This window comes from Nerophis ophidion, linkage group LG24 (assembly GCF_033978795.1).
Source record: "Nerophis ophidion isolate RoL-2023_Sa linkage group LG24, RoL_Noph_v1.0, whole genome shotgun sequence".
Classification (NCBI taxonomy): domain Eukaryota; kingdom Metazoa; phylum Chordata; class Actinopteri; order Syngnathiformes; family Syngnathidae; genus Nerophis; species Nerophis ophidion.
The window spans coordinates 6,598,610-6,625,184 of record NC_084634.1 but is presented as its reverse complement, the minus strand read 5'-3'; the positions used below and the strand labels follow the sequence as shown (position 1 = coordinate 6,625,184).

Sequence of the window (26,575 nt, the reverse complement as noted above, 5' to 3'; positions counted from 1 at the left end):
CCCGCCTGCAGTCCAGACCTGTCTCCTATCGAAAATGTGTGGCGCATTATGAAGCATAAAATACGACAGCGGAGACTCCGAACTGTTGAACGACTGAAGCTCTACATAAAACAAGAATGGGAAAGAATTCCACTTTCAAAGCTTCAACAATTAGTTTCCTCAGTTCCCAAACATTTATTGAGTGTCGTTAAAAGAAAAGGTGATGTAACACAGTGGTGAACATGCCCTTTCCCAACTACTTTGACACGTGTTGCAGCCATGAAATTCTAAGTTGATTATTATTTGCACAAAAAAAATTGTTTATGAGTTTGAACATTCAATTGAATATGGCTTGAAAGGGATTTGCAAATCATTGTATTCCGTTTATATTTACATCTAACACAATTTCCCAACTCCTATGGAAACGGGGTTTGTACTTTGAGCAAGTCGCAAATCACTATGATTCATATTCAAAAACAATGTAGTTAACATTGACACAACATTTATTGGTTTATTTTGAACCAGTGCTTCAAAGATACCTGATAGTGTTTTGGAATTGATGACATTAGGAGTGCTGACCCGGTCCTGACTGGCTAAACTGGATTTTAGGGAAGCCCTGTAAAAAACCTTTAGTGACTATTGGGCCCATTCAAAGAGGACTTCCAAAAAAGGAAACACTATTCTCCTGTATGTGTTCTCTTGTGTCTTTGCATGCTACTTTTGTCAGAGAATCTCTTAGCGCACGCCGAACAGCTGAAAGGTTTTTCTCCTGTATGACTCCTCGTGTGTATCTGCATATTCTGTTTGCTGGAGAATCTTTTACCGCACACTGAACAACAGAAAGGTTTTTCTCCTGTGTGCGTTCTCATGTGTGTTTGCATGTTGTATTTGTCAGAGAATGTTCTACCGCACACCGAACAACTGAAAGGTTTTTCTCCCGTGTGCGTCCTCATGTGTGTTTGCAGACTAAATTTGTCAGTAAGTCTTCTGCCACACACCGAACAACGAAAGCGTTGTTCTGCTGCGTGTGTTCTCATGTGTATTTTCATACGACCTTTGTCAGAGAATCTTTTACAACAAACCGAACAAGTGAAAGGTTTTTCTCCTGTGTGTGTCCGCATGTGCCTTGTCAAATCAGCGTTTTTAACGAAGCCTTTTGCACAAAATGAACAACTATGGCGGGTTTCTCCTGTGTGTGTCATCATATGTCTCTGCCTGATATTTTTGGCAGAGAATCTCTGACCGCAGATCGAACAACTGAAAGGTTTTTCCCCGGTGTGCGTTCTGAAATGTATTTGCATATTAAGTTTGTTGGAGAATCGTTTGCCACAAACGGAACAACTGAAAGGTTTCTCTCCGGTGTGCGTTCTCATGTGTGTTTGCATGTTACATTTTTTAGAGTATGCCTTACCGCAAACTGGGCAGCTGAAAGGTTTTTCTCCGGTGTGTGTTCTCACATGTCGAGTCAAATTGGATTTTTCGACAAACCTTTTTGTGCAAACAGAACAACCAAAGGGTTTTTCTCCAGTGTGTGTTTTCATGTGTGACTTCATGTTACTTTTGACAGAGAATCTTTTACTGCAAACAGAGCAACTGAAAGGTTTTAGTCTTGTCTGTGTTCTCATGTGTAATTCCATTTTTACATTAACGTGTGACGTTGTGTCCTCACTATCTGATAGTGGAGCTAAGAGCTTGTCTGCTTGTGATCCTCCACAGTGGTCTCCATCAGCTTCTGTTGTCATGTGTTGAGTTGAGCTGCTGCTTGAAGGTTCCACATCTCTCTTCTCCTCACTTGGACCGTGTTGAAGGTGTGAGGACTCAGGTGGTTTCTCTTCGTGGTCTTCAGTCTTCACAGAGACAAAAGTCAGAGGAAACTTTGTGAGATCATCCTCCTCCTGCCCTACAGGACATTCTCCCTCCTGAGCAAACCAGAGTTTCTCATCTTCCTCTTTAAAGTGGGCGGGCTGTGGATCCTCCTGCTTCAAAGTGGCGCTCCCCTCCAGCAAATCAGCGGGGGGTTCCTCTTGATGACAAAGCAGCCGCTGGACGTCTGTAGTAGAAATAATCATGATTTCACTCATGTGACTTATCACAGCGGCGCAATTTTAGACCATGCTCCTGCATCTGTACTCTTTCCCTTTCACAACCACACTGTTAAACCATGCAGATTGAATTCACATTCAATAGTGGACACAAAGTATTGAATTATATATTGAGATAAATGACAAACCAGATGTGTTAAATGTTACAATAATTATGTATAACTCTTGTGCTTAAGGGCCGTTGCTATAGTTATTATCAATTGTGCTGAAATTTTATTTTTCTTTGTCTGTGCAAAGCTGGCAATCCAAAAGATTGCAAGCCAGTCAATCGGCCTGCTGACTGCCAAGGCCATACATCGAGTGTTGTGACGCAGACAGAGCAGAGACAAGGCGATATCACGACTGTCCGCACATATGCACTTTTGTATAATCTATAATCCATAAAATATTGTGTCTAGCTGGAGCTGTCGAGATTACACCCTTCACTCAGCGACAGCTTCAGGGATGTAACCGGGGACCTCCCAAATAAATAGAGGAAGCACGTGGGCTGGACTTTTAGAATGTTGTTTGGATCTGTATCAATCAATCAATATTTATTTATATAGCCCTAAATCACAAATGTCTCAAAGGACTGTACAAACCACTACGACTACATTATCCTAGGAAGAACCCACATAAGGCAAGGAAAACTCACACCCAGTGGGACGCCAGTGACAATGATGACTATGAGAAACCTTGGAGAGGACCTCAAATGTGGGCAACCCCCCCCTCTAGGGGACCGAAAGCAATGGATGTCGAGCGGGTCCAACATGATACTGTGAAAGTTCAATCCATAGTGGCTCCAACACAGCCGCGAGAGTTCAGTTCAAAGCGGATCCAAGACAGCAGCGAGAGTCCCGTCCACAGGAAACCATCCCAAGCGGAGGCGGATCAGCAGCGTATCCCCAAGCGATACACAGGCGAGCGGTCCATCCTGGTTCTCGACTCTGGACAGCCAGTACTTTATCCATGGTCATCGGACCGGACCCCCTCCACAAGGGAGGGAGGGACAGAGGAAAAAAAGAAAAGAAGCGGCAGATCAACTGGTCTAAAAAGGAGGTCTATTTAAAGGCTAGAGTATACAAATGAGTTTTAAGGTGAGACTTAAATGCTTCTACTGAGGTAGCATCTCGAACTGTTACCGGGAGGGCATTCCAGAGTACTGGAGCCCGAAATGAAAACGCTCTATAGCCCGCAGACTTTTTTTGGGCTTTAGGAATCACTAATAAGCCGGAGTCTTTTGAACACAGATTTCTTGCCGGGACATATGGTACAATACAATCGGCAAGATAGGATGGAGCTAGACCGTGTAGTATTTTATACGTAAGTAGTAAAACCTTAAAGTCACATCTTAAGTGCACAGGAAGCCAGTGCAGGTGAGCCAGTACAGGCGTAATGTGATCAAACTTTCTTGTTCTTGTCAAAAGTCTAGTAGCCGCATTTTGTACCAACTGTAATCTTTTAATGCTAGACATGGGGAGCCCATGAAAATAATACGTTACAGTAATCGAGACGAGACGTAACAAACGCATGGATAATGATCTCAGCGTCTTTAGTGGACAAAATGGAGCGAATTTTAGCGATATTACGGAGATGAAAGAAGGCCGTTTTAGTAACGCTTTTAATGTGTGACTCAAAGGAGAGAGTTTGGTCGAAGATAATACCCAGATTTTTTACCGAGTCACCTTGTTTAATTATTTGGTTGTCAAATGTTACAGTAGTATTATTAAATAGAGGTCGGTGTCTAGCAGGACCGATAACTAGATAACCGATAACTGTAACTAGACTACAGCCCAAAACACGTCTCTCCTCAATTGAGCAAAATTTAACTCTGTCTCTGCATGATTCCTTGCTTCACGTCTGTGTAACAGATGTCATCAGTGATTGAGCCTGACATGAGGGAGACTTTTAAAGCTTACTTACCTAAGAGAACATATGATTCAATATTTTCAGTTTGAGACCAGGAAAAAATACCCTTACATTTAAGTATATGCAAACTGGAGAACTTGTGGGGAGGTGGAAATTTGCATTGGCCTCACAATACAAAGGTCCTGAGTAGTCCTGGGTTCAATCCCGGGCTCGGGATCTTTCTGTGTGGAGTTTGCATGTCCTCCCCGTGACTGCGTGGGTTCCCTCCGGGTACTCCGGCTTCCTCCCACCGCCGAAAACATGCACATGGGGATAGGTTGATTGGCCAAAAAGGCAAAAAAACACAGCAAAATATGAACGCTAAGGGTAAAAAAAACAACAACACCTACAATAAGATACATCTCATATTTCACAAAGCTGTCCACGTTTGTCCCTGACGCCCACATTTCAGGCTCTGTGGAAACACTTCCCACCCACACTGCTTGGTGCCTCGTCTGAGCTGCTGTGACTTATGTTAGTGAAGTGAATTTTATTTATATAGCACTTTTTCTCTAGTGACTCAAAGTGCTTTGCATTGTGAAACCCAATATCTAAGTTACATTTAAACCAGTGTGGGCGGCACTGGGAGCAGGCGGGTAAAGTGTCTTGCCCAAGGACACTACGGCAGTGACTAGGATGGCGGAAGAGGGGATCGAACCTGCAACCCTCAAGTTGCTGGCACGGCAACCAACCGAGCTATACCGCCCCATAGTATAATAGTAACAGTTGTAATTAGTTACCATAGTAACTAGTATATCATGCAAAAGTGCAGATTCCCACCATTGAAAGACTTAGTATACTTGAAGACTTGCGGTCATTAGAAAATATCACTAGACAGCATAACGGCAAATACACTTTCCAGCTTAAAGATCTAAAAAAAAAAATTGTTGGGAAATGTCCGGCGGGCCAGATTGAAAAGCTTAAAGGGCCACATGTGGCCCCCAGGCTTTAATTAGCCCATGTCTGATTTAGACAGTACTTTAAACGTGGTCTGTGTCGCCCTCTAGTGGTAAGATAGGGTAACTACTGTGTAACAAGAAGTATTAACAGGGCGAAAGTTATATTATATCGTCAAGCAGAAACATTGTTGCAAACAAACACTCGTTTAAAGCTACATCAAACACGTCATAGGCGTTTTAGCATTAATTACCGTGCTATATTCGATGTATGCTTACATTTTAGTCAGGAACGCACACAATGCTGTGTACACAATCACCCAAGAGCCCATATTAGCAGAAACGGTATACAAACAGGAAATGACGTCTCAGACTAGATCGCCAAATTAAGAGCACAGGAAATCTAACATCTCAAAACTGCGTCAGAATATGATAAGACTAAAAGTTAAAGTTAAAGTACCAATAATCGTCACACACAAACTAGGTGTGGTGAAATGTGTCCTCTGCATTTGACCCATCCCTTAGTTCACCCCCTGGGAGTTGAGGGGAGCAGTGAGCAGCAGCCCCGGGAATCTTTTTTGGTGATTTAACCCCCAATTCCAACCCTTGATGCTGAGTGCCAAGCAGGGAGGTAATGGGTCCCATTTTTTTTATAGTCTTTGGTATGACTCGGCCGGGGTTTGAACTCCCAACCTAACGATCTCAGGGCGGACACTCTAACCACTAGGCCACTGAGTAACGGGCCAGTTTCTGACACCCTGTACTCATCCATCCATCCATCGTCTTCCGCTTATCTGAGGTCGGGTCACGGGGGCAGCAGCCTAAGCAGGGAAGCCCAGACTTCCCTCTCCCCAGCCACTTCGTCTAGCTCTTTCCGGGGGATCCCGAGGCGTTCCCAGGCCAGCCGGGAGACATAGTCTTCCCAACGTGTCCTGGGTCTTCCCTGTGGCCTCCTACCGGTTGGACGTGCCCGAAACACCTTCTTAGGGAGGCGTTCGGGTGGCATCCTGACCTCATCTGGCTCCTCTCGATGTGGAGGAGCAGCTGCTTTATTTTGAGCTTCTCACCCTATCTCTAAGGGAGAGCCCCGCCACTCGGCGGAGGAAACTCATTTGGGCCGCTTGTACCCGTGATCTTATCCTTTTGGTCATGACCCAAAGCTCATGACCATAGGTGAGGATGGGAACGTAGATCGACCGGTAAATTGAGAGCTTTGCCTTCCGGCTCAGCTCCTTCTTCACCACAACGGATCGATACAGCGTCCGCATTACTGAAGACGCCGCACCGATCCGCCTGTCGATCTCACGATCCACTCTACCCTCACTCGTGAACAAGACTCCTAGGTACTTGAACTCCTCCACTTGGGGCAGGGTCTCCTCCCCAACCCGGAGAATGCACTCCACCCTTTTCCTGGCGAGAACCATGGACTCGGACTTGGAGGTGCTGATTCTCATTCCGGTCGCTTCACACTCGGCTGCGAACCGATCCAGTGAGAGCTGAAGATCCCGGTCAGATGAAGCCATCAGGACCACATCATCTGCAAAAAGCAGAGACCTAATCCCGTGGCCACCAAACCGGAACCCCTCAACGCCTTGACTGCGCCTAGAAATTCTGTCCATAAAAGCTATGAACAGAATCGGTGACAAAGGGCAGCCTTGGCGGAGTCCAACCCTCACTGGAAACGGGTCCGACTCAAAGTGGACCTGTACCATCCGAATCTAAATAAATTAATGGATGGATATTCCGCCATACTTTTTGTATTCCTTGTGAGTGTAGAAGGAAATGTGGTCGACCAGATAGTTGAAAAACTCCGCTTCGGTTATGTTGGGGCGGCATAGCTCGGTTGGTAGAATGGCCGTGCCAGCAACTTGAGGGTTGCAGGTTCGATTCCCGCTTGTGCCATCCTAGTTACTGCCGTTGTGTCCTTGGGCAAGACACTTTACCCACCTGCTCCCAGTGCCACCCACACTGGTTTAAATGTAACTTAGATATTGGGTGTCACTATGTAAAGCGCTTTGAGTCACTTGAGAAAAGCGCTATATAAATATAATTCACTTCACTTCACTTGAATCTTTGGAATCTTGTGAAAAGTATTTCTTCCTCTTTAGATGTGTTTTCGTGAAGTCTGGCCAAGGTTACAACCCAGCAATCACATGGTTGATGAGTAATAAAGAACATTCTTAGGAAATGCCATCCATCCATCCATTTTCTACCGCTTATTCCCTTTCGGGGTCGCGGGGGGCGCTGGCACCAGCAAGTATGTCTCCACCCTAAGAGAAAATGTTGGATCTTGGATGAACATGTGTCAGAAACATTGTATTAGATGGGGGGCGGTTTGGCTCGGTAGAGCTCGGTAGAGCGGCCGTGTCAGCAACTTGAGGGTTGCAGGTTCGATTCCCGCTTCCGCCATCCTAGTCACTGCCGTTGTGTCCTTGGGCAAGAAACTTTACCCACCTGCTCCCAGTGCCACCCACACTGGTTTGAATGTAACTTAGATATTGGGTTTCACTGTGTAAAGCGCTTTGAGTCACTAGAGAAAAGTGCTATATAAAAAATATAATTAAAAAATATATATATATATGTGGATGTTGTGCTTACTTGGACTGTGATGAAGCTGTGAGGACTCAGGTGGTTTGTCTTCATGCTCTTCAGTCTTCACAGAGACAACAGTCAGTGGAAACTTGCTGAGATCAGCCTCCTCCTGCCCTAGAAGACACTCTTCCTCCTGAGGGATCCGGAGATCCTCCTCTTCCTCCTTAACACGGGGGTACTGTGGGTCGTTCTCTTCCAGTTTAAAATGGGGGGGCCGTGGGTCCTCCCGCTTCCAATTAAAGCTTCCTCCGTGCGAAAGAGAGAGAGATTCCGCTCGACATCTCATCGGTGGCTGGATGTCTGCAGGACACAAAGAAAATACATTTTAACTAAGACATGTCAAATATTCATCATCAATGTTTACTTATATAGCCTTAAAGCACGAGTGTCTCAAAGGGCTGCATAGTACATTCAATATAAACATTTTACAAGTGGACAGAGCAGGTAGAAAATGTTGAACTTATGTCAGCTGGTAAGTTATCATATATTTTAGGTAGGTAGAAGTGGGGGTAGAGTGTGATCAGCGAGCTTGCAGGAGCAAATGTCACCGCCTCTGTCAAAGGTGTTGAGGACGGTGAGACGCAGCTTTACCATGAATTGATTAACGTGGACCCCGACTTAAACAAGTTGAAAAACTTATTCGGGTGTTACCATTTAGTGGTCAATTGTGCGGAATATGTACTGAACTGTGCAATCTACTAATAAAAGTTTCAATCAATCAATCAAAGCTGGCAGGTGATTAGATTTGACAGGTGGTACGTGGTCATCTGATCATCTGTTGTCTTTGACAGTGAGCGGCCAGCGGAGGAGAGAGGTGGGAGAGTCTGGAGAGAAAAGACATCTGAAAAGATTGTTCTTGCCATGACATGTACATTAAGAACTCTGTTAAAACGGCCCGCCTGGCTCCTGTGACGTGGAGTCCGTGGAACAGGTAGGGAACGACGTCCACAGTCGGTCTTTATTGTCATCGCACAAGTGCAACGATTCTTTGCTTTCAGGTCAAGGTTAGACAAAGAAACAGTGTGCAGGGTTACAGGACAGGGATGCTGATGGGTCAGCGCAAGGCGCCCCGTAAAAGATGGGAAAAAGGTCAACGCTGGGGGAGGATGAGTAAAAAAATACAATCTAGACTTGGCTCCTAAGGGGGCCCAGTCTAGTCTTATGTTAGATCCACTATGGACTGGACTCTCACACTATTACGTTAGATCCACTATGGACTAGACTCTCACACTATTACGTTAGATCCACTATGGACTAGACTCCCTAATATTATGCTAGATCCACTCCGGACTGGATTCTCACTATTATGTTGGATCCACTATGGACTAGACTCTCACAATATTATGCTAAATCCACTATGGACTGGACTCTCACACTATTATGTTAGATCCACTATGGACTGGACTCTCACTCTATTATGTTAGATCCACTATGGACTGGACTCTCACTATTATGTTAGATCCACTATGGACTGGACTCTCACACTATTATGTCAGATCCACTATGGACTGGACTCTCACACTACTATGTTAGATCCACTATGGACTAGACTCTCACAATATTACGTTAGATCCACTATGGACTAGACTCTCACAATATTATGCTTGATCCACTATGGACTGGACTCTCACTCTATTATGTTAGATCCACTATGGACTGGACTCTCACTATTATGTTAGATCCACTATGGACTGGACTCTCACACTATTATGTCAGATCCACTATGGACTGGACTCTCACACTACTATGTTAGATCCACTATGGACTAGACTCTCACAATATTACGTTAGATCCACTATGGACCAGACTCTCACACTATTACGTTAGATCCACTATGGACTAGACTCCCTAATATTATGCTAGATCCACTCCGGACTGGACTCTCACTATTATGTTGGATCCACTATGGACTAGACTCTCACAATATTATGCTAGATCCACTATGGACTGGACTCTCACACTATTATGTTAGATCCACTATGGACTGGACTCTCACTATTATGTTAGATCCACTATGGACTGGACTCTCACACTATTATGTTAGATCCACTATGGACTGAACTCTCACTATTATGTTAGATCCACTATGGACTGGAGTCTCACTATTATGTTAGATCCACTTTGGACTAGACTCTCATAATATTATGCTTGACCCACTATGGACTGGACTCTCACTCTATTATGTTAGATCCACTATGGACTGGACTCTCACTCTATTATGTTAGATCCACAATGGACTGGACTCTCACTATTATGTTAGATCAACTATGGACTAGACTCTCACTATTATGTTAGATACACTGTGGACTAGACTCTCACAATATTATGCTAGATCCACTATGGACTGGACTCTCACTATTATGTTAGATCCACTATGGACTGGACTCTCACACTATTATGTTAGATGCACTATGGACTGAACTCTCACACTATTATGTTAGATCCACTATGGACTGGACTCTCACACTATTATGTTAGATGCACTATGGACTGGACTCTCACTATTATGTTGGATCCACTAGGGACTGGACTATAACTCTATTATGTTAGATCCACTATGGACTGGAGTCTCACTATTATGTTAGATCCACTATGGACTAGACTCCACAATATTATGCTAGATTCACTATGGACTGGACTCTCACACTATTATGTTAGATGCACTATGGACTGGACTCTCACTATTATGTTAGATCCACTATGGACTAGACTCCACAATATTATGCTAGATCCACTATGGACTGGACTCTCACAATATTATGTTAGATCCACTATGGACTAGACTCTCACAATATTATGTTAGATCCACTATGGACTAGACTCTCACAATATTATGTTAGATCCACTATGGACTAGACTCTCACAATATTATGTTAGATCCACTATGGACTGGACTCTCACAATATTATGCTAGATCCACTATGGACTGGACTCTCACAATATTATGCTAGATCCACTCGACGTCCATTGCACCGGTCGCCCAGGTCCCCTCCAAGGTTTCTCATTGACATCCCATTGGGTTGAGTTCTTTCTTGCCCTGATGTTGGATCTGAGTCGAAGATGTTGTTGTGGCTTGTGCAGCCCTTTGAGACACTTGTGATTAAGGGCTGTATGAGTAAACTTTGTTTGATTGATTGATTGAAATTGTGTTTTTCAGAAGAATGTGGATTATATTTATATGATCAAAAAATCCGAACTAATCTATGTGCTTTGATACTACAAATTATTGTTTTAGAAGCGAATACTTTATTAATACGTAATCACGTTGTTAACAATCAAATGTAAAGTTAGTAAACATGTGAGAGTTCAAAAATAAACATACCTGCTGGGTGTAACACAACATTAGCCTCCTTGAAAACAACACACTCGTTCTCCTCTCTTGTTGGACAAAGTTGCTCCTGGTACTCTGCTATCGTTCTTTCGCACATTTTGCACACAATCACAACACTTTACACTCAGCGATGTGTTTTGATCACTTCCGCTTGTCTTCGTTAGCAGCTAACAAGCTAAGCTAACTAGCCATCTAAGCTACCACGATGTGCCATAAATGTATCCAAAAACAATTACTAACGACGTGTATTCTATTTGAACGACATATATGTGTGCATGTGCGTTCCGATTAAGATCAATAAACTATAATAACCACAAAAACGCCTTCTGGGTCAAACGCCATCTTGTTTGTATTTCTCTAGTTCCCAACCGCGGAACAAATGTGCGCGGAACACGTGTTTCCCTGGGACAATAGTGAACGGCGCACACTTGCTCCGCCAAGCCACAGAACCAAAAGTCACATTTTTTAAGAGTTGCAGGCGTAACAATTGGAATAATATATTTGACTCTTTTTTAAAGCAAGGAACTAATTAGGTAATGTCAATTATATATATTTTTTACATTATTTCTGTTATTTACCTGATATGTTGTTCGAAGCTAACATGCTATCGTTAGCATGCTAGCAGGCCCTATTTCAGGCGTTTTTTCAGCAATTAAATGTTCTATATGAGAATTATATTGTATTATTTAATATTTCAACTGCGTTTTTCTATATATTACAGTCATGCTTAACATTATTAAATGTATGTTGCTAGAAAGGAACATACTCGTATTGTACTTTTAAACGGGCAGAAGTAACATTGTGTGTAACACACATTGTAGTTGTCTACTTTATGTTAGCGGTTACTTTATTAGCATTGAATAAAAAATATATTTTGTTTGCACATACTTCCATTTCTTTGATAACATATCATGGCAATTAATTCACCCGGAGGGTTGGGAGTGAATGGGCTGGCTTAAGGAAACTTGACTATGTTGCAGACTGACTTAAAGGCCTACTGAAATGAGATTTTCTTATTTAAACGGGGATAGCAGGTCCTATGTGTCATACTTGATCATTTCGCGATATTGCCATATTTTTGCTGAAAGGATTTAGTAAAGAACATCGCCGATAACTTTTGGTCGCTATTAAAAAAAACCTTGCCTTTACCGGAAGTAGCAGACGATGTGCGCGTGACGTCACGGGTTGTAGAGCTCCTCACATCCTCACATCGTTTACAAACATAGCCAGCAGCGGCTAGAGCTATTCGGACCGAGAAAGCGAAATTTTCCCCATTAATTTGAGCGAGGATGAAAGATTTGTGGATGAGGAAAGTTAGAGTGAGGTACAAAAAAAAAAAGAAAAGGCGACGCTCCAGGCGGCGGCAGTGTGAGCGTTTCCGATGTAATTAGACACATTTACTAGGATAATTCTGGAAGATCCCTTATCTGCTTATTGTTTTAATAGTGTTTTAGTGAGATTGTAAAGTCATACCTGAAAGTCGGATTGCTGCGGTGAACGCCAATGTCTCTGAGAGAAGCCGAGGAGCCAAGATCACAGCTGCCTTTTTGAGCTGCAGGATGAGGTCGCGTAATCCACTGAAGTCTCCGGTAAGAGCTGACTTAATATCACAATTTTCCCATCCAAAAACTTGCCGGTTGATGTAGAGAAACATGTTCGCTTGACCGCTCCGTGTTAAAGCTTCACAACAAACAAAGAAACACCGGCTGTGTTTCGGTGCTAAAAGCAGCTGCAATCTCTTCTTTATAGTCTCCATTATTAATTGAACAAATTGCAAAAGATTCAGCAACACAGATGTCCAAATTACTGTGTAATAATGCAATGAAAAGAGACGACTTTTAGCCGTAAGTGGTGCTGGGCTAATATGTCCGCTACAACCCCAGACCCCACAAACACGCATCATCATACGCGTCATCATTCCGCGACGTTTTCAACAAGAAACTCCGCGGGAAATTTAAAATTGTAATTTAGTAAACTAAAAAGGCCGTATTGTCATGTGTTGCAATGTTAATATTTCATCATTGATATATAAACTATCAGACTGCGTGGTCGGTAGTAGTGGCTTTCAGTAGGCCTTTAATGGAGTCATTCAATCAATCAATGTTTACTTATTTTGCCCTAAATCATGAGTGTCTCAAAGGGCTGCACAAGCCACAACGACATCCTCGACTCAGATCATTGATGCACTATATCAGTGTTTTTCAACCTTTTTAAAGGCCTACTGAAAGCCACTACTACCCACCTGATAGTTTATATATCAATGATGAAATATTAACATTGCAACACATGCCAATACGGCCTTTTTAGTTTACTAAATTGCAATTTTAAATTTCCCGTGAAGTGTCCTGTTGAAAACGTCGCAGAATGCTGTCTTGGACTATTAGGAAATATTAGCGCTGCGCACACACACAGCTAAAAGTCGTCTGCTTTAACCGCATAATTACACAGTATTTTGGACATCTGTGTTGCTGAATCTTTTGCAATTTGTTCAAATAATAATGAAGAAGTCAAAGTAGAAAGATGGAGTTGGGAAGCTTTAGCCTTTAGCCACACAAACACACGGTGATTCCTTGTTTAAATTCCCGGAGGTGAAACTTTACTATGGATCAGAACGGTCAAGCGAACATGGATCCTGACCACTTGTCAACCAGCAGTTTTCGGTGAGAAAATTGTGGTAAAAAGTCGCCACTTACCGGAGATCAGCTGAGCTTGTGCCGTCCGTACAACTGCCGTCGACTTCCATTAGAAACTGGCGTCAACACACCCGTGGACACACATTTCCGACTATCAGGTACTATTAAACTCACTAAAACACTAGCAACAAAATAGAAAAATAAGGGATTTCCCAGAATTATCCTAGTAAATGTGTCTAAAAACATCTGAATCTGTCCCAATGCAATCGCGTATTTTTATTTTTTTCTAGTCCGTCGAATATCCTCAAACACGAATCTTTCATCATCGCTCAAATTAATGGGGAAATTGTTGTTTTCTCGGTCCGAATAGCTCTTTTTGTTGGAGGCTCCCGTTAAAAACAATGTGAGGAGCCATCAACGGGTGACGTCATCGTCTGCGACTTCCGGTAAAGGCAAGGCCTTTTCTGTTAGCGACCAAATGTTGCGAACTTTATCGTGGATGTTCTCTACTAAATCCTTTCAGCAAAAATATGGCAATATAGCAAAATGATCAAGTATGACACATAGAATGGACCTGCTATCCCCGTTTAAATAAGAACATCTCATTTCAGTAGGCCTTTAAGAGCCAAGGCACATTTTTTTCATTGAAAAAATGCGGAGGCACACCACCAGCAGAAAACATTAAAAAAATGAAACTCAGCAGCCGATATTGACGATAAAAAAGTTGTTGTCGCAATTGTTGGATATGAGTTCAAACCATCACCAGCCAAGCATCAATATAGTTCTTGTCTCAATGTAGGTGTACTGTCACCACTTGTCACATCACGCCGTGATTTATTTTGAGTTTTTTGCTGTTTTCCTGTGCGTAGCGTTTTAGTTCTTGTCTTGCGCTCCTATTTTGGTGGCTTTTTCCTGTTTTGTTGGTGTTTTCCTGTAACAGTGTCTTCCTTGAGTGCTATTCCCAGCACCTGCTTTGTTTTCGCAATCAAGGCCTGTTGCTCTCCTTCTTTGCGGAGACATTGTTGACTGTCATGTTATTGGAACAGGTACTTTAGTTAGTATAGGAGAAGTTCTCAATATTGGGCTAATCCAGGGGTAGGGAACCTATGGCTCTAGAGCCAGATGTGGCTCTTTTGATGACTACATATGGCTCTCAGATAATTATATTTATATAGCGCTTTTCTCTAGTGACTCAAAGCGCTTTACAAAGTGATACCCAATATATAAGTTACATTTAAACTAGTGTGGGTGGCACTGGGGGGCAGGTGTGTAAAGTGTCTTGCCCAAGGACACAACGGCAGTGGCTAAGATGGCGGAAGCGGGAATCGAACCTGGAACCCTCAGGTTGCTAGCACGGGCACTCTACCAACCGAGCTATAACGAGTAACCGTGTAATACTCTTCCATATCAGTAGGTGGCTGTCGGTAGCTAATTGCTTTGTAGATGTGGGAAAGAGCGGGAGGCAGGGTGCAGGTAAAAAGGTGTCTAATGTTTAAACCAGGGGTAGGGAACCTACGGCACTAGAGGATAAATCTTAGCTGACATTGCTTAACACGATAAGTAATGAATAATTCCGCTGGTAATCACAGTTTCAAAAATAACGTTCAAATTATAAAACATTCTCATGCATTTTAATCCAACCATCCGTTTTCTACCGCACCTGTTCAAGATGTCGCATTAATGGTAAGAAGTATTGTATGTATTATTGGTTAACTTTTATAATTACAATGTTTTCAAAAATAATAAGAGACTTATTATACTCTACAAATTTTAGTCATACTTAAAAATGCACACATTTAGTTGTATTCAGTGTTGAAAAATGTTATATTTCTCTTTGGGAAATATTTGGATTTCATGGCTCTCTCAGCCAAAAAGGTTCCCGACTCCTGGGCTAATCAGAAGTCTAGATGACGACTCGGAGAAAGTAGGACAGACAAAATTAAATACTTTAAATGATACTGGTGTTATTTAAATATGTACAGTGCAACAAATAGTGGACAGACATTGATAGGAATGGCCATTTAAAACAAAAGAAAAAAAACTAAGGAATCTAAAAAAAAAATGTTGGTTTAGTGAATTGATTAAGCGTTCAGGTCATTCATAAAAGGTTGTATCAACAGTTCTTACAGTTCATCAATCAATGTTTATTTATATAGACCTAAATCAGAAGTGTCTCAAAGGGCTGCACAAACCACAACGACATCCTCGGTAGAGCCCACATAAGGGCAAGGAAAAACTCACCCCAGTGGGACGTCGGTGGCAGTGACAATGATGACTATGAGAAACCTTGGAGAGGACCGCATATATGTTTGCGTGGTCTTGCAGACGTCCAACAGATGAACGGTCGCCAAGAAGAAGGTCCCGCTCAGCAGCAGGGGGTGAGTTCCTCTTGGAGGCAGGAGGATCCACAGCCCCCCCACATTAAAGAGGAAGAGGCGGATCTCCCCAAGTTTCCACTGACTGTCGTCTCTGTGAAGACTGAGGAGCATGAAGAGAAACCACCTGAGTCCTCACACCTTCATCACAGTCCAAGTAAGCACAACATCCACATATCATCTTCAATTGAATTATATTTATATAGCGCTTTTCTTTAGTGACTCAAAGCACTTTACATAATGAAACCCAATATCTAAGTTACATTTTTTAAACCAGTGTGGGTGGCACTGGGAGCAGGTGGGTAAAGTGTCTTGCCCAAGGACACAACGGCAGTGACGAGGTTGGCAGAAGCAGGGATCGAACCCAATTTTCTCTAAATAGGAATAACAATGTTCATGTGATCGACCGCTACTTATGATTGTTAACAACATCCTAACTGACTAAGAAAAAACTTCTCATTTTTACTCTGTTTTAGTTACATTATGTATACAAAAAAGTTTTTTTCCTCCTGGGATGATCCTGCGTCATGTCGCGTATTTAAAGTGTCTTCATTCAGAACATTCTGTCACTTATTGGACGTGCACGTTTTTATTTTATCAAACACTTTTAAATATTGACGTATTTTAGATTCAATATCTTTATTTGTATGTTTGTTGGTGTAAACCAGGGCTCTTCCACTAAATTGTTCTCAAGGCCACATTTAATAATGATAATAATGATAATAAGATTGTATTTGTAAAAAGCACTTTAAATTGAGCAAACAACCTTAAAGTGCTACAGTGTAAAAAAAAATAAAAAAAAAATAATAATAAAATAAAGATAATAATAAAAATAAATACAAATAAAAACTATCCATCCATCCATCCATTTTCTACCGCTTATTCCCTTTCGGGGCCGCGGGGGGCGCTGGGGCCTATCTCAGCTACAATCGGACGGAAGGCGGGGTACACCCTGGACAAGTCGCCACCTCATCGCAGGGCCAACACAGATAGACGGACAACACTCACACTCACATTCACACACTAGGGCCAATTTAGTGTTGCCAATCAACCTATCCCCAGGTGCATGTCTTTGGAAGTGGGAGGAAGCCGGAGAACCCGGAGGGAACCCACGCATTCACGGGGAGAACATGCAAACTCCACACAGAAAGATCCCGAGCCTGGATTTGAACCCAGGACTGCAGGACCTTCGTATTGTGAGGCAGACGCACTAACCCCTCTGCCACCGTGCAGCTAAAATAAAAACTAGAACAGCCTATTTGCTAGAACTAGTATGCATATATCTATATAAATGCTTTTTTAATAAGAAGGGTTTTAAAGCCTTTTTTAAAAGCATCCACACTCTGTGGTGCCCTCAGGTGGTCAGGGAGCGCGATCCACGGACCGGGAGCATTTCTCACATTCTCCCTTCACTATTATTCTTATTTTGAGAATCGCCCTCCTCTGCAGTGGACGTTTGTTACACATCTCTGAAGAAAATAGTCCTGTTTTACAAAATACAAGCGTCCGCTATAGTGAACGTTAAAATGTCAACACAAAGATCTGCTGATGTGTTTACATGGTCCAAGTTCCTCTGTACAAGGAGCACTCTAGTGTTTTTTAGGAAGTTGCTGCAAAAATGTTTGTTTCGAACTGAAGATTCCGGGCCGGTTCTTGCAATAACTTAGTTCTATTTCGTACATGTAAACGTACTGAATGCTTTATGTTACTGAACAAAGTTGGAAGCATGCGTTTGACTTCTTGTGTCCTGCAAACGTCAGGGAAGAACATCCTTTCCCTTTTTATACAAAATACAAGTGTCCTCTATAGTGAACATTAAAATGTCAACACAAGGATCTGCTAATGTGTTTATATCAGAGGTCTCAAACATGCGGGGCAATTGCGGCCTGCGACACGTTATTATACGGCCCGCGTTTTGATATGACAATTTAATGTTGGTGTGGCCCGCGATAGGTCATGCTTGCCAACGTCCCCAATTTTCCCGGTAGACCCCTGCATTTCAGGGCACCATTTCTCTCGAAGCCCCTGTCAATTTTTACCAGATCAACAATAGTCAGGGAGTGTGATAATGGCACATCCTGAACTGACAACATACAACTGCAAAACAGGTGTGAGAGGCTGATGATCAGGGCGTGACTAGGGGAAACTAATGAGTAGCTATGGTAACAAACAAAACCAGGAAGTGCGAAAACGTGACTGAATGTTCAAAATCAAAACATAACATGACAAAACAAAACATGATCCAGGTGTGACAGTAACAGTGTTAAAAGTTTTTTTTACGGCCACCCTTAGTGTGACGTGTGTAGCTGTTGATCAAATATATCTTGCAATAACACACGTGTGTCTCACATGGCCAGATGCAACATGCAACATTTTACTTTCTGTCCATCAGTCTGGGATCTTCAGACTCGCACGCACCCTACCCATGCTGCACCTCCTTCATGACATCGATAATCTGTTTCATGCCTTGTTGTTCGTTTTGGTCCACGCCGAGTAAGTTTTGTTGCTTATGCCATGGATAGTATCTTTTGTTTATTTGTATGTAGTCATGCCATTGTGCTGTTTTGTTTTAAATTTAGTCTCGATTATTATCCGCCACAGAGCGCGTCCTTGGTTTGCCTTTTTGTAGTTTGTTTGTTTAGTTAATAAATATCATGTACTTACATTCACGCCTGACGCGTCCCACATCATCCTTGCATCGAGGAAGCACAAACATCCACAGTCCAAGCCTGACAGTTACAAATATGTGCCAGACTGTGAACCCACACCCAACAAGAATGACAAACATATTTCGGGAGAACATCCGCACCGTAACACAACATAAACACACCAGAACAATTACCCAGAATCCCATGCAGACCTAACTCTTCCGGGCTACAATATACACACCCCTGCTACTACCATCCCCCCCACATCCCCACCCTCCCTACTTGCGTCGGTTGAGGTGTTGTATATTGTAGCCCTGCAAGGTGTTCTGGGTATTTGTTCTCTTGTGTTTAAGTTGGGTTAGGGTGCGGAAATTCTCCCAAAAAGGGTTTGTCTGCTACGAAATTGGAGAGTGGATCGCAAGGATGCAGAGACGTAGTTTGGTATAGTTAAGTTCTTCCTTTATTTAGGTGGAAGTGGAATGTAGCCAAAACAAAAGGCGATGGTGGAAATACAAAAACACGCCATGAATAAATAACTATATCAAACAACCAAAAATAGAACAGAAAACGCTAGACAAAGCTAGGAACAATACAGGCTGGGAAAAATACAAAACAGGAGTACAAAGTACAAAATAAGGACGCTAGACGAAGCTAGGATAATTCACTTCAAAACACGAAGTAAAACAAAGAAACAAAATGTTAACCCAAGGCGCTAGACAAGGCTAGGGTATAAATAGGCAAACCTGAGAGGTGCACAAGACTGCGAGTGTGTAGGAGGCCAAGACACATGCGAGTGAACTTGCAGTGGATACAAAGTTCTGGCACTGACAGGCCGTCATCACCCAGACTAAATAGGCCACCTAATCAACTTTCAGGTGTGCACGATTGCCCAGCGTCAGCTGCACTCCAGACTGTGTGCGAGAGCGAGAGTAAACATGACGTGCAAATCAACACAGAAAATCATGAAAAATTCAGTTCACCACATTGTCATTCTTGTTTGGTGTGGGTTTACAGTGTGGCGCATTTTTGTATAAAGTTGTTTATATGGCCACCCTCAGTGTGACCTGTATGGCTGTTGAACAAGTACGTCTCGCAGCCACTGACGTTCTGCACGAGTCTCATACAACATGATACAGAGGCGGCACGTTGTTTGTGTGATATAAAAGCGTGCGGGATGACATGTAGTGGAGCAGTTGTCTTCTTTTGGGGGTGCGTGGACCCCTGGAGGTGCTTGAAGGTATGCCAAGGGACAAGTTAGATTTATTAAAAACATTCTAAAAAAACAGCAACAATTCATAAATCCTTTATAGATATGTTTATTGAATAATACTTCAATGAAGTATGAATGTCAGTTCATAAACTGTGGAAAAATAATCCAACATTCAGTGTTGACAGCTAGACTTTTTGCGGACATGTTCCATAAATATTGATGTTAAAGATTTCTTTTTTGTGAAGAAATGTTTACAATTTTAAGTTCATGAATCCAGATGGATCTCTATTACAATCCCCAAAGACGGCATTTTAAGTTGATGATTACTTCCATGTGTAGAAATCTTTATTTATAATTGAATCACTTGTTTATTTTTCAACAAGTTTTTTAGTTATTTTTATATCTTTTTTTCCAAATAGTTCAAAAAAGAACCCTACAAATGAGCAATATTTTGCACCGTTATACAATTTAATACATCAGAAACTGATGACTTAGTGCTGTATTTTACTTCTTTATCTCTTTTTTTCAACCAAAAATGCTTTGCTCTGATTAGGGGGTACTTGAATAAAAAAAAATGTCACAGGGGGTACATCACTGAAAAAAGGTTGAGCACCACTGTTGTAGAGGACATTAAAGGCAGTGCAGTCACGGCAGCCCTTAAAGGGGAACATTATCACAATTTCTAAAGGGTTAAAAACAATAAAAATCAGTTCCCAGTGGCATGTTGTATTTCTTGAAGTTTTTTTTTTAATTTTACCGGTCTCCGAATATCCCTAAAAAAAGCTATAAAGTGCTTGATGTTCGCTATTTGCGATGACACCATCCATTTCCCTGTGACGTCACACAGTGCTGCCAATGTAAACAAAGAATGGCGAATAGCACAGCAAGATATAGTGACATTAGCTTGGATTCAGACTCGGATTTCAGCGGCTTAAGCGATTTAACAGATTACGCATGTTTTGAAACAGATGGTTGGAGTATGAAAGTATTGAAGAAGAAACTGAAGCTATTGAGCGAATAGATATTGACGCTATTCATAGCCATAGCATGGCCGAATTGCTGCGTTAGCATCGCCGGTAAAATGTGCGGACCAAACGATCAGGACTTTCGCATTTTGTGTCACTGGAGCAACTTAAATCCGTCGATTGGTAAGTGTTTTTTTTCGCATTAAACGTGGGTGGAAGGAAATGTAATATTGTTGCAAATGCATCTGCAGGTTATCCATACATCTCTGTGCCATGTCTGCTTTAGCACCGCCGGTAAATAGCATGTTAGCATTGATTAGCGTAGCATGTTAGCATCGATTAGCTGGCAGTCAACATCAACAAAACTCACCTTTGTAATTACTGTGACTTTATCGTTACAAATGCATCTGCAGGTTATCCATACATCTCTGTGCCATGTCTGCTTTAGCACCGCCGGTAAATAGCATGTTAGCGTCGATTAGCGTAGCATGTTAGCATCGATTAACTGGCAGTCACGCCGCGACCAAATATGTCTGATTATCAAATAAGTCAACATCAACAAAACTCACCTTTGTGATTTCGTTGACTTTATCGTTGCAAATGCATCTGCAGGTTATCCATACATCTCTGTGCCATGTCTGCTTTAGCACCGCCGGTAAATAGCATGTTAGCATTGATTAGCGTAGCATGTTAGCATCGATTAGCTGGCAGTCAACATCAACAAAACTCACCTTTGTAATTACTGTGACTTTATCGTTACAAATGCATCTGCAGGTTATCCATACATCTCTGTGCCATGTCTGCTTTAGCACCGCCGGTAAATAGCATGTTAGCGTCGATTAGCGTAGCATGTTAGCATCGATTAACTGGCAGTCACGCCGCGACCAAATATGTCTGATTATCAAATAAGTCAACATCAACAAAACTCACCTTTGTGATTTCGTTGACTTTATCGTTGCAAATGCATCTGCAGGTTATCCATACATCTCTGTGCCATGTCTGTCATCGCCGGTAAAATGTGGAGCCACTTTGGCACATTCAATGGGGGTCTGGCGGCAGACACTTTGGCATCTTCGGGCCAGTGGTGCAACTTGAATCCCTCCCTGTTAGTGTTGTTACACCCTCCGACAACACACCGACGAGGCATGATGTCTCCAAGGTTCCAAAAAATGGTCGAAAAAACGGAAAATAACAGAGCTGAGACCCGGCGTTTGTAATGTGTTGAAAATGAAAATGGCGGCTGTTTTACCTCGGCGACTTCACGTTCTGACGTCATCGCTAATAGACCGATAAACAGAAAGGCGTTTAATTAGCCAAAATTCACCCATTTAGAGTTCGGAAATCGGTTAAAAAAAAAAAGGTCTTTTTTCTGCACCATCAAGGTATATATTGACGCTTACATAATGTGATAATGTTCCCCTTTAATAATGTCGGCTGGGTGAAAATTGGGAAAATTTCGGGAGAATGGTTGCACCGGTAGATTGTCGGGAGGTTCACTGAAATTCATGAGTCTCCCGGAAAAATAGTGAGGATTGGCAAGTATGTGGCTAGGGCGGGAAAGCCATTCATAGAAGGTGAATTCATTAAAAATTGCATGTTAGATTTTTTAAGAAATCTTTTCTTGCGGCCCAGCCTCACCCAGTTTCTGCATCCAGTGGCCCCCAGGTAAATTGAGTTTGATACCCCTGGTTTACATGGTCCAAGTAACTCCATACAAGGAGCACTCTAGTGGTTTTAGGAAGTTGCTACAAAAAATGTTGTCCGCCGAGATTTGAACTGAAGATTTCGGGCCGGTTCTTGCAATAACTTAGCAGTATTTAGTACAAGTAAAACAAAAAATAAATCTTTAACATCAATATTTATGGAACATGTCCACAAAACATCCAACCGTCAACACTGAATATTGCATTGTTGCATTTCTTTTCACAGTTTATGAACTTACATTCATATTTTGTTGAAGTAATATTCAATAATTATTAGGGATGCTCCGATTAATCGGTAACCGAATATATTCGGCCAAATATGGCAAAAAAAGCCACATTCGGCCTTCGGTGGAATGAGTTAAAAACAAGGGCGAATAGTGGCGTGTGACGCAAGTTTTTGACGCGGTGACGCAATCAACCAACGTGCAGTGACGCGGTGACGTTGGGATATGTTGTGTACCTGTATAAGTGTATGAGGTTACAAGCACACACTTATTGAGATTTAGTGGGGCCTCTGTTTACATTATTAGCCTGTTGTGTAGGCTACCTGTATAAGTGTAAGAGGTTACAAGCACACACTTAATTGAGATTTACTTGAGCCTTCTGTTTACATTATTAGCATATCTACTGTGGCTAAGCAGACTTTTGCCAAAAGGACAATAATTCATTTGTTGTGGGTTCATCCACTTTAATGCACTTTATTTTTTTTTGGAATGCATGTTTTGTTTGAAGACCTAATATAAATAAAAAAACGTTGTGCTTTTTTTGAACAGCAAAGGCTACTGGAATATTAAAAACATTTCAATATTCAATAAAAAAATTACTTTATTTGAAAAACATGTCTAAATATGTATTCTAGGCTATTTATGCAATATTAAAAAAATTGTGAAAAACTGCATTCATTATTCCGTATTCGGCCTTCGGCCAAGCGTTTACATTTTATTCGGCTTTGGCCACAAATTTTCATTTCGGTGCATCCCTAATGATTATATTTATAAAGGAATTTTGAATTGTTGCTATTTTTAGAATATTTTTTAAAAATCTCACCCCTTGGCATATCTTCAAGTACCCCCCAGTGGTACGCCTACCCCTATTTGAGAACCACTGCCTTATGTGACTGAACGAAGCTGGAAGCATGCGTTTTGTCTTCTTGTGTCCTGCAGACGTCAGGGAAGAACATCCTGTCCCTGAGCAACAGGAGTGGAGCGTCACGGCGGTGAAGGAGGAGCCACAGCCCTTCCGCATTAAAGAGGAAGGCGAAGCGCCACAGAAGGAAGAGGAGGACCTACTGACATTCTGTGTTAAAGATAAAGAGGAGGTGCCACAGCCCCATCAAATCAAAGAGGAAGAGGAGGAACACAGCATCAGACATGAGGGAGAGCATCTTGAAGGACTGGAGGAGTTCCCAGTGACTGGTGTCCCTGTGAAGAGTGAAGATGATGAGGGCAAATTGTTGGAGTTCCCAGTGACTGGTGTCCCTGTGAAGAGTGAAGATGATGAGGTCAAAGGTGAGAGTGAGGAGAAGAAAGAGGCGGAGCCTCCGAGCAGCAGCTCAACAGAAGCTGATGGAGACCACTGTGGAGGATCACAAGCAGACAAGCTCTTAGCTCCACTATCAGATAGTGAGGACACAACGTCACACTCTCCTGACTCTGATGATGAAGACTCTAAAGAGGATAAGACATCTCACGCTGACAACACACACCTGACGTGTTCTCACTGCGACAAAACTTTCAGTTTCGGTTGGCATCTGAAAGTACACATGAGGACACACGCTGGAGAAACCCCTGTTATCTGTACAATCTGCGGGAAAGAGTTTGGGCGTAGACAGCATTTGAAAATACACATGAGAATACACACTGGTGAAAAACCATATTCCTGTTCCAGCTGCAACAAAGGCTTCGGTGACCGATCATCACTTGGCGTACACATGAGGATACACACTGGAGAGAAACCTTTTTCCTGCGCAGTATGCGGTAAAGGTTTCGCCCAAAAGGGTGACATGAAAAAACACGTGAGAACGCACACCGGCGAAAAACCTTATTCCTGTTCAAGCTGCGACAAAAGCTTCGGCGACCAATCATCACTTGTTAAACACTCAAGAATACACACCGGCGAGAAACCTTTTTTCTGTTCATTTTGCAAGAAAAGTTTCGCACAAAGTCAACATTTGAAAAAACACATGAGAGCACACACAGGTGAGAAAGTGTTGAGTTGCAGTGTTTGAGATGAAAGATTCTCTTCTAAGTCCCAGTGTAAGAAACACAAGTGTGCTGGTTAGAACAGCAGCAAATGAAGATGCAGGATTTGAAACAAACTGTCAAAACTTGTGTGTGACATCATTGTTGTGTAACACATTCTTGTTAACATGTTAGTACCAGGGATTTTTTTTAGATTTTTCCTTTTATTTCAGTCAAGTACGCACATTAATATATACAATTTTGTACATTTCTTGTTGTTGTTTTTAAATGTTCCATGATTAAAACATTGTACACTGACTTGAGCATCAATGTATTTTGACTGCCCTGATTGTTCACTTTTTTATTCGTTTTGAAGTGAATTATATTTATATAGCGCTTTTTCTCTAGTGACTCATAGCGCTTTACATAGTGAAACCCAATACCTAATTTTTACATTTTAAACCAGTATGGGTGGCACTGGGAGCAGAGGGGTAAAGTGTCTTGCCCAAGGACACAACAGCAGTGACTAGGGTGGCTGAAGCAGGGATCGAACCTGCAACCCTCAAATTGCTGACACGGCCGCTCTACCAACCGAGCTATACTGCCGTTTTGAAAATCCAAACAGATCCAAACATGTAATTTACATCAACGAAGCATTGAATACAATATGTATGCAGAATAGAAAATACTATTTATGTTTTGTACTTGTATTCATGATAATGTTATAGCAGGTTTTTAAATAGTGTGTTACATGTTTCTTACTTCTAATTGTGAATGATTCCATAGATACACACACACACACACACACATATATATTTATATACCTACATACATACACACACACACACACATATATTTATATACCTACATACAGACACACACACACACACACACACACACATATATTTATATACCTACATACATACACACACACACATATATATATATACATATACATACATACACACCCACATACATATATATACATACACAGACACACACATTATATATATATATATATATATATATATACACACACACACACTGTCACAGTCCCTGCAGTGTTTTCTGTGTCTTGTCTGTCTGGGTGTGGTCATGTGTGGGCGGAGTTTGGATTCCTGGCTACCCAGTGTGGCACACCTGGTGCTGATCAGCTTACTCACCTGCCTGCCATCAGCTAATCACCTCCACTCCACAAAAGCCCTGGTCTCCTCACACCTTGCTGCCAGATCGTTTCACAGCTCTCCAAGTGGTAACGCTTCTCGCCAGTTCTAGTATTTCAATGACCTTGTTGATCTTTCGTTTGTGCCCTTTGCTCCAGGATCTTGTTCCTTGACTCACCACTGTTTTCTTCTGCCTCCAGTGCCTACCTCCTCCAAGCCTGCCTGCCTACCAAACCACTCCAATCCAGCCGACGATGCCTTTCCCTAATCCCTTGTTTGCCTAAATTAAACCCTTTGGACTTTGAATCTGCCTATCTTGGGTCAGCCAGCTTGTTAAATCGTGACATATATATAAACACACACACATATATATATATATATATATATATATATATATATATATATATATATATATATAAATATATATCTGGTGTGCTGTCAGGGCCAGCAAGGCCTTCTCTGCTGGTCTAACAACCAGAAATCATGATAATTATTTAAAATACCGTTATTTTTTATTTTTCTTTCCCTAAATATCTAAAAGTATTCATATTCTTTTCATTTCATATTATGCTCCTTCTAGTGCTGTTGTTTTCAGGTTATAGAGTTGTTATCCAATCAGAATTCAGCTAGCTTATGTTGCCATGCTGTACCAAATCTGCCCGAGGCCTTCAGAATCACCAAAGCAGGCGTCCGTGCACTGTAAGTGAACAGGGACATAGAGTTGATAGACAGTTGCGATAGCCAATCAGATCACAAGTTGTTGTCAGTAAGGCCTTCTAGCTGGCCTAAGGCAGATATATATTGTGATGTGATGAGCAGGGTAACATAAGAACTCTATTACCCAGCATGCCACAGGAGTGAAGAGCATGCGCCGTAGCCCCCTTTAGGTTGTTCAACGTAGACATGCCGGC

General features: G+C 42.0%; 2 protein-coding genes across 3 annotated transcripts in view; one reads left to right on the top strand and one right to left on the bottom strand.

Moving 5' to 3' along the window:
- LOC133542473 (zinc finger protein 771-like) overlaps positions 1-24,819 on the top strand; it is a 31,487-nt gene extending 6,668 nt beyond the window's left edge. Inside the window, exons 3-5 of one of the 2 annotated variants that reach the window (XM_061886650.1) lie at positions 15,746-15,952; positions 23,485-23,766; positions 23,824-24,819. In XM_061886650.1, the coding sequence (XP_061742634.1) occupies positions 15,746-15,952; positions 23,485-23,766; positions 23,824-24,548 (1,214 nt within the window). In that variant the 3' untranslated portion in view covers positions 24,549-24,819. Of the gene's footprint in view, positions 1-15,745; positions 15,953-23,484 lie in introns of both variants that reach the window. The other variant, XM_061886649.1, reaches the window with a different exon arrangement.
- LOC133542461 (gastrula zinc finger protein XlCGF57.1-like) lies at positions 465-11,162 on the bottom strand. Its single transcript, XM_061886616.1, has 3 exons — positions 10,779-11,162; positions 7,463-7,756; positions 465-2,029 (listed from the first exon to the last, which is right to left on the bottom strand). Exons 1-3 carry the CDS (start codon positions 10,882-10,884, stop codon positions 657-659), a joined length of 1,773 nt encoding a protein of 590 aa, XP_061742600.1. The 5' UTR covers positions 10,885-11,162; the 3' UTR covers positions 465-656.
- Positions 24,820-26,575: the final 1,756 nt, after the last annotated feature.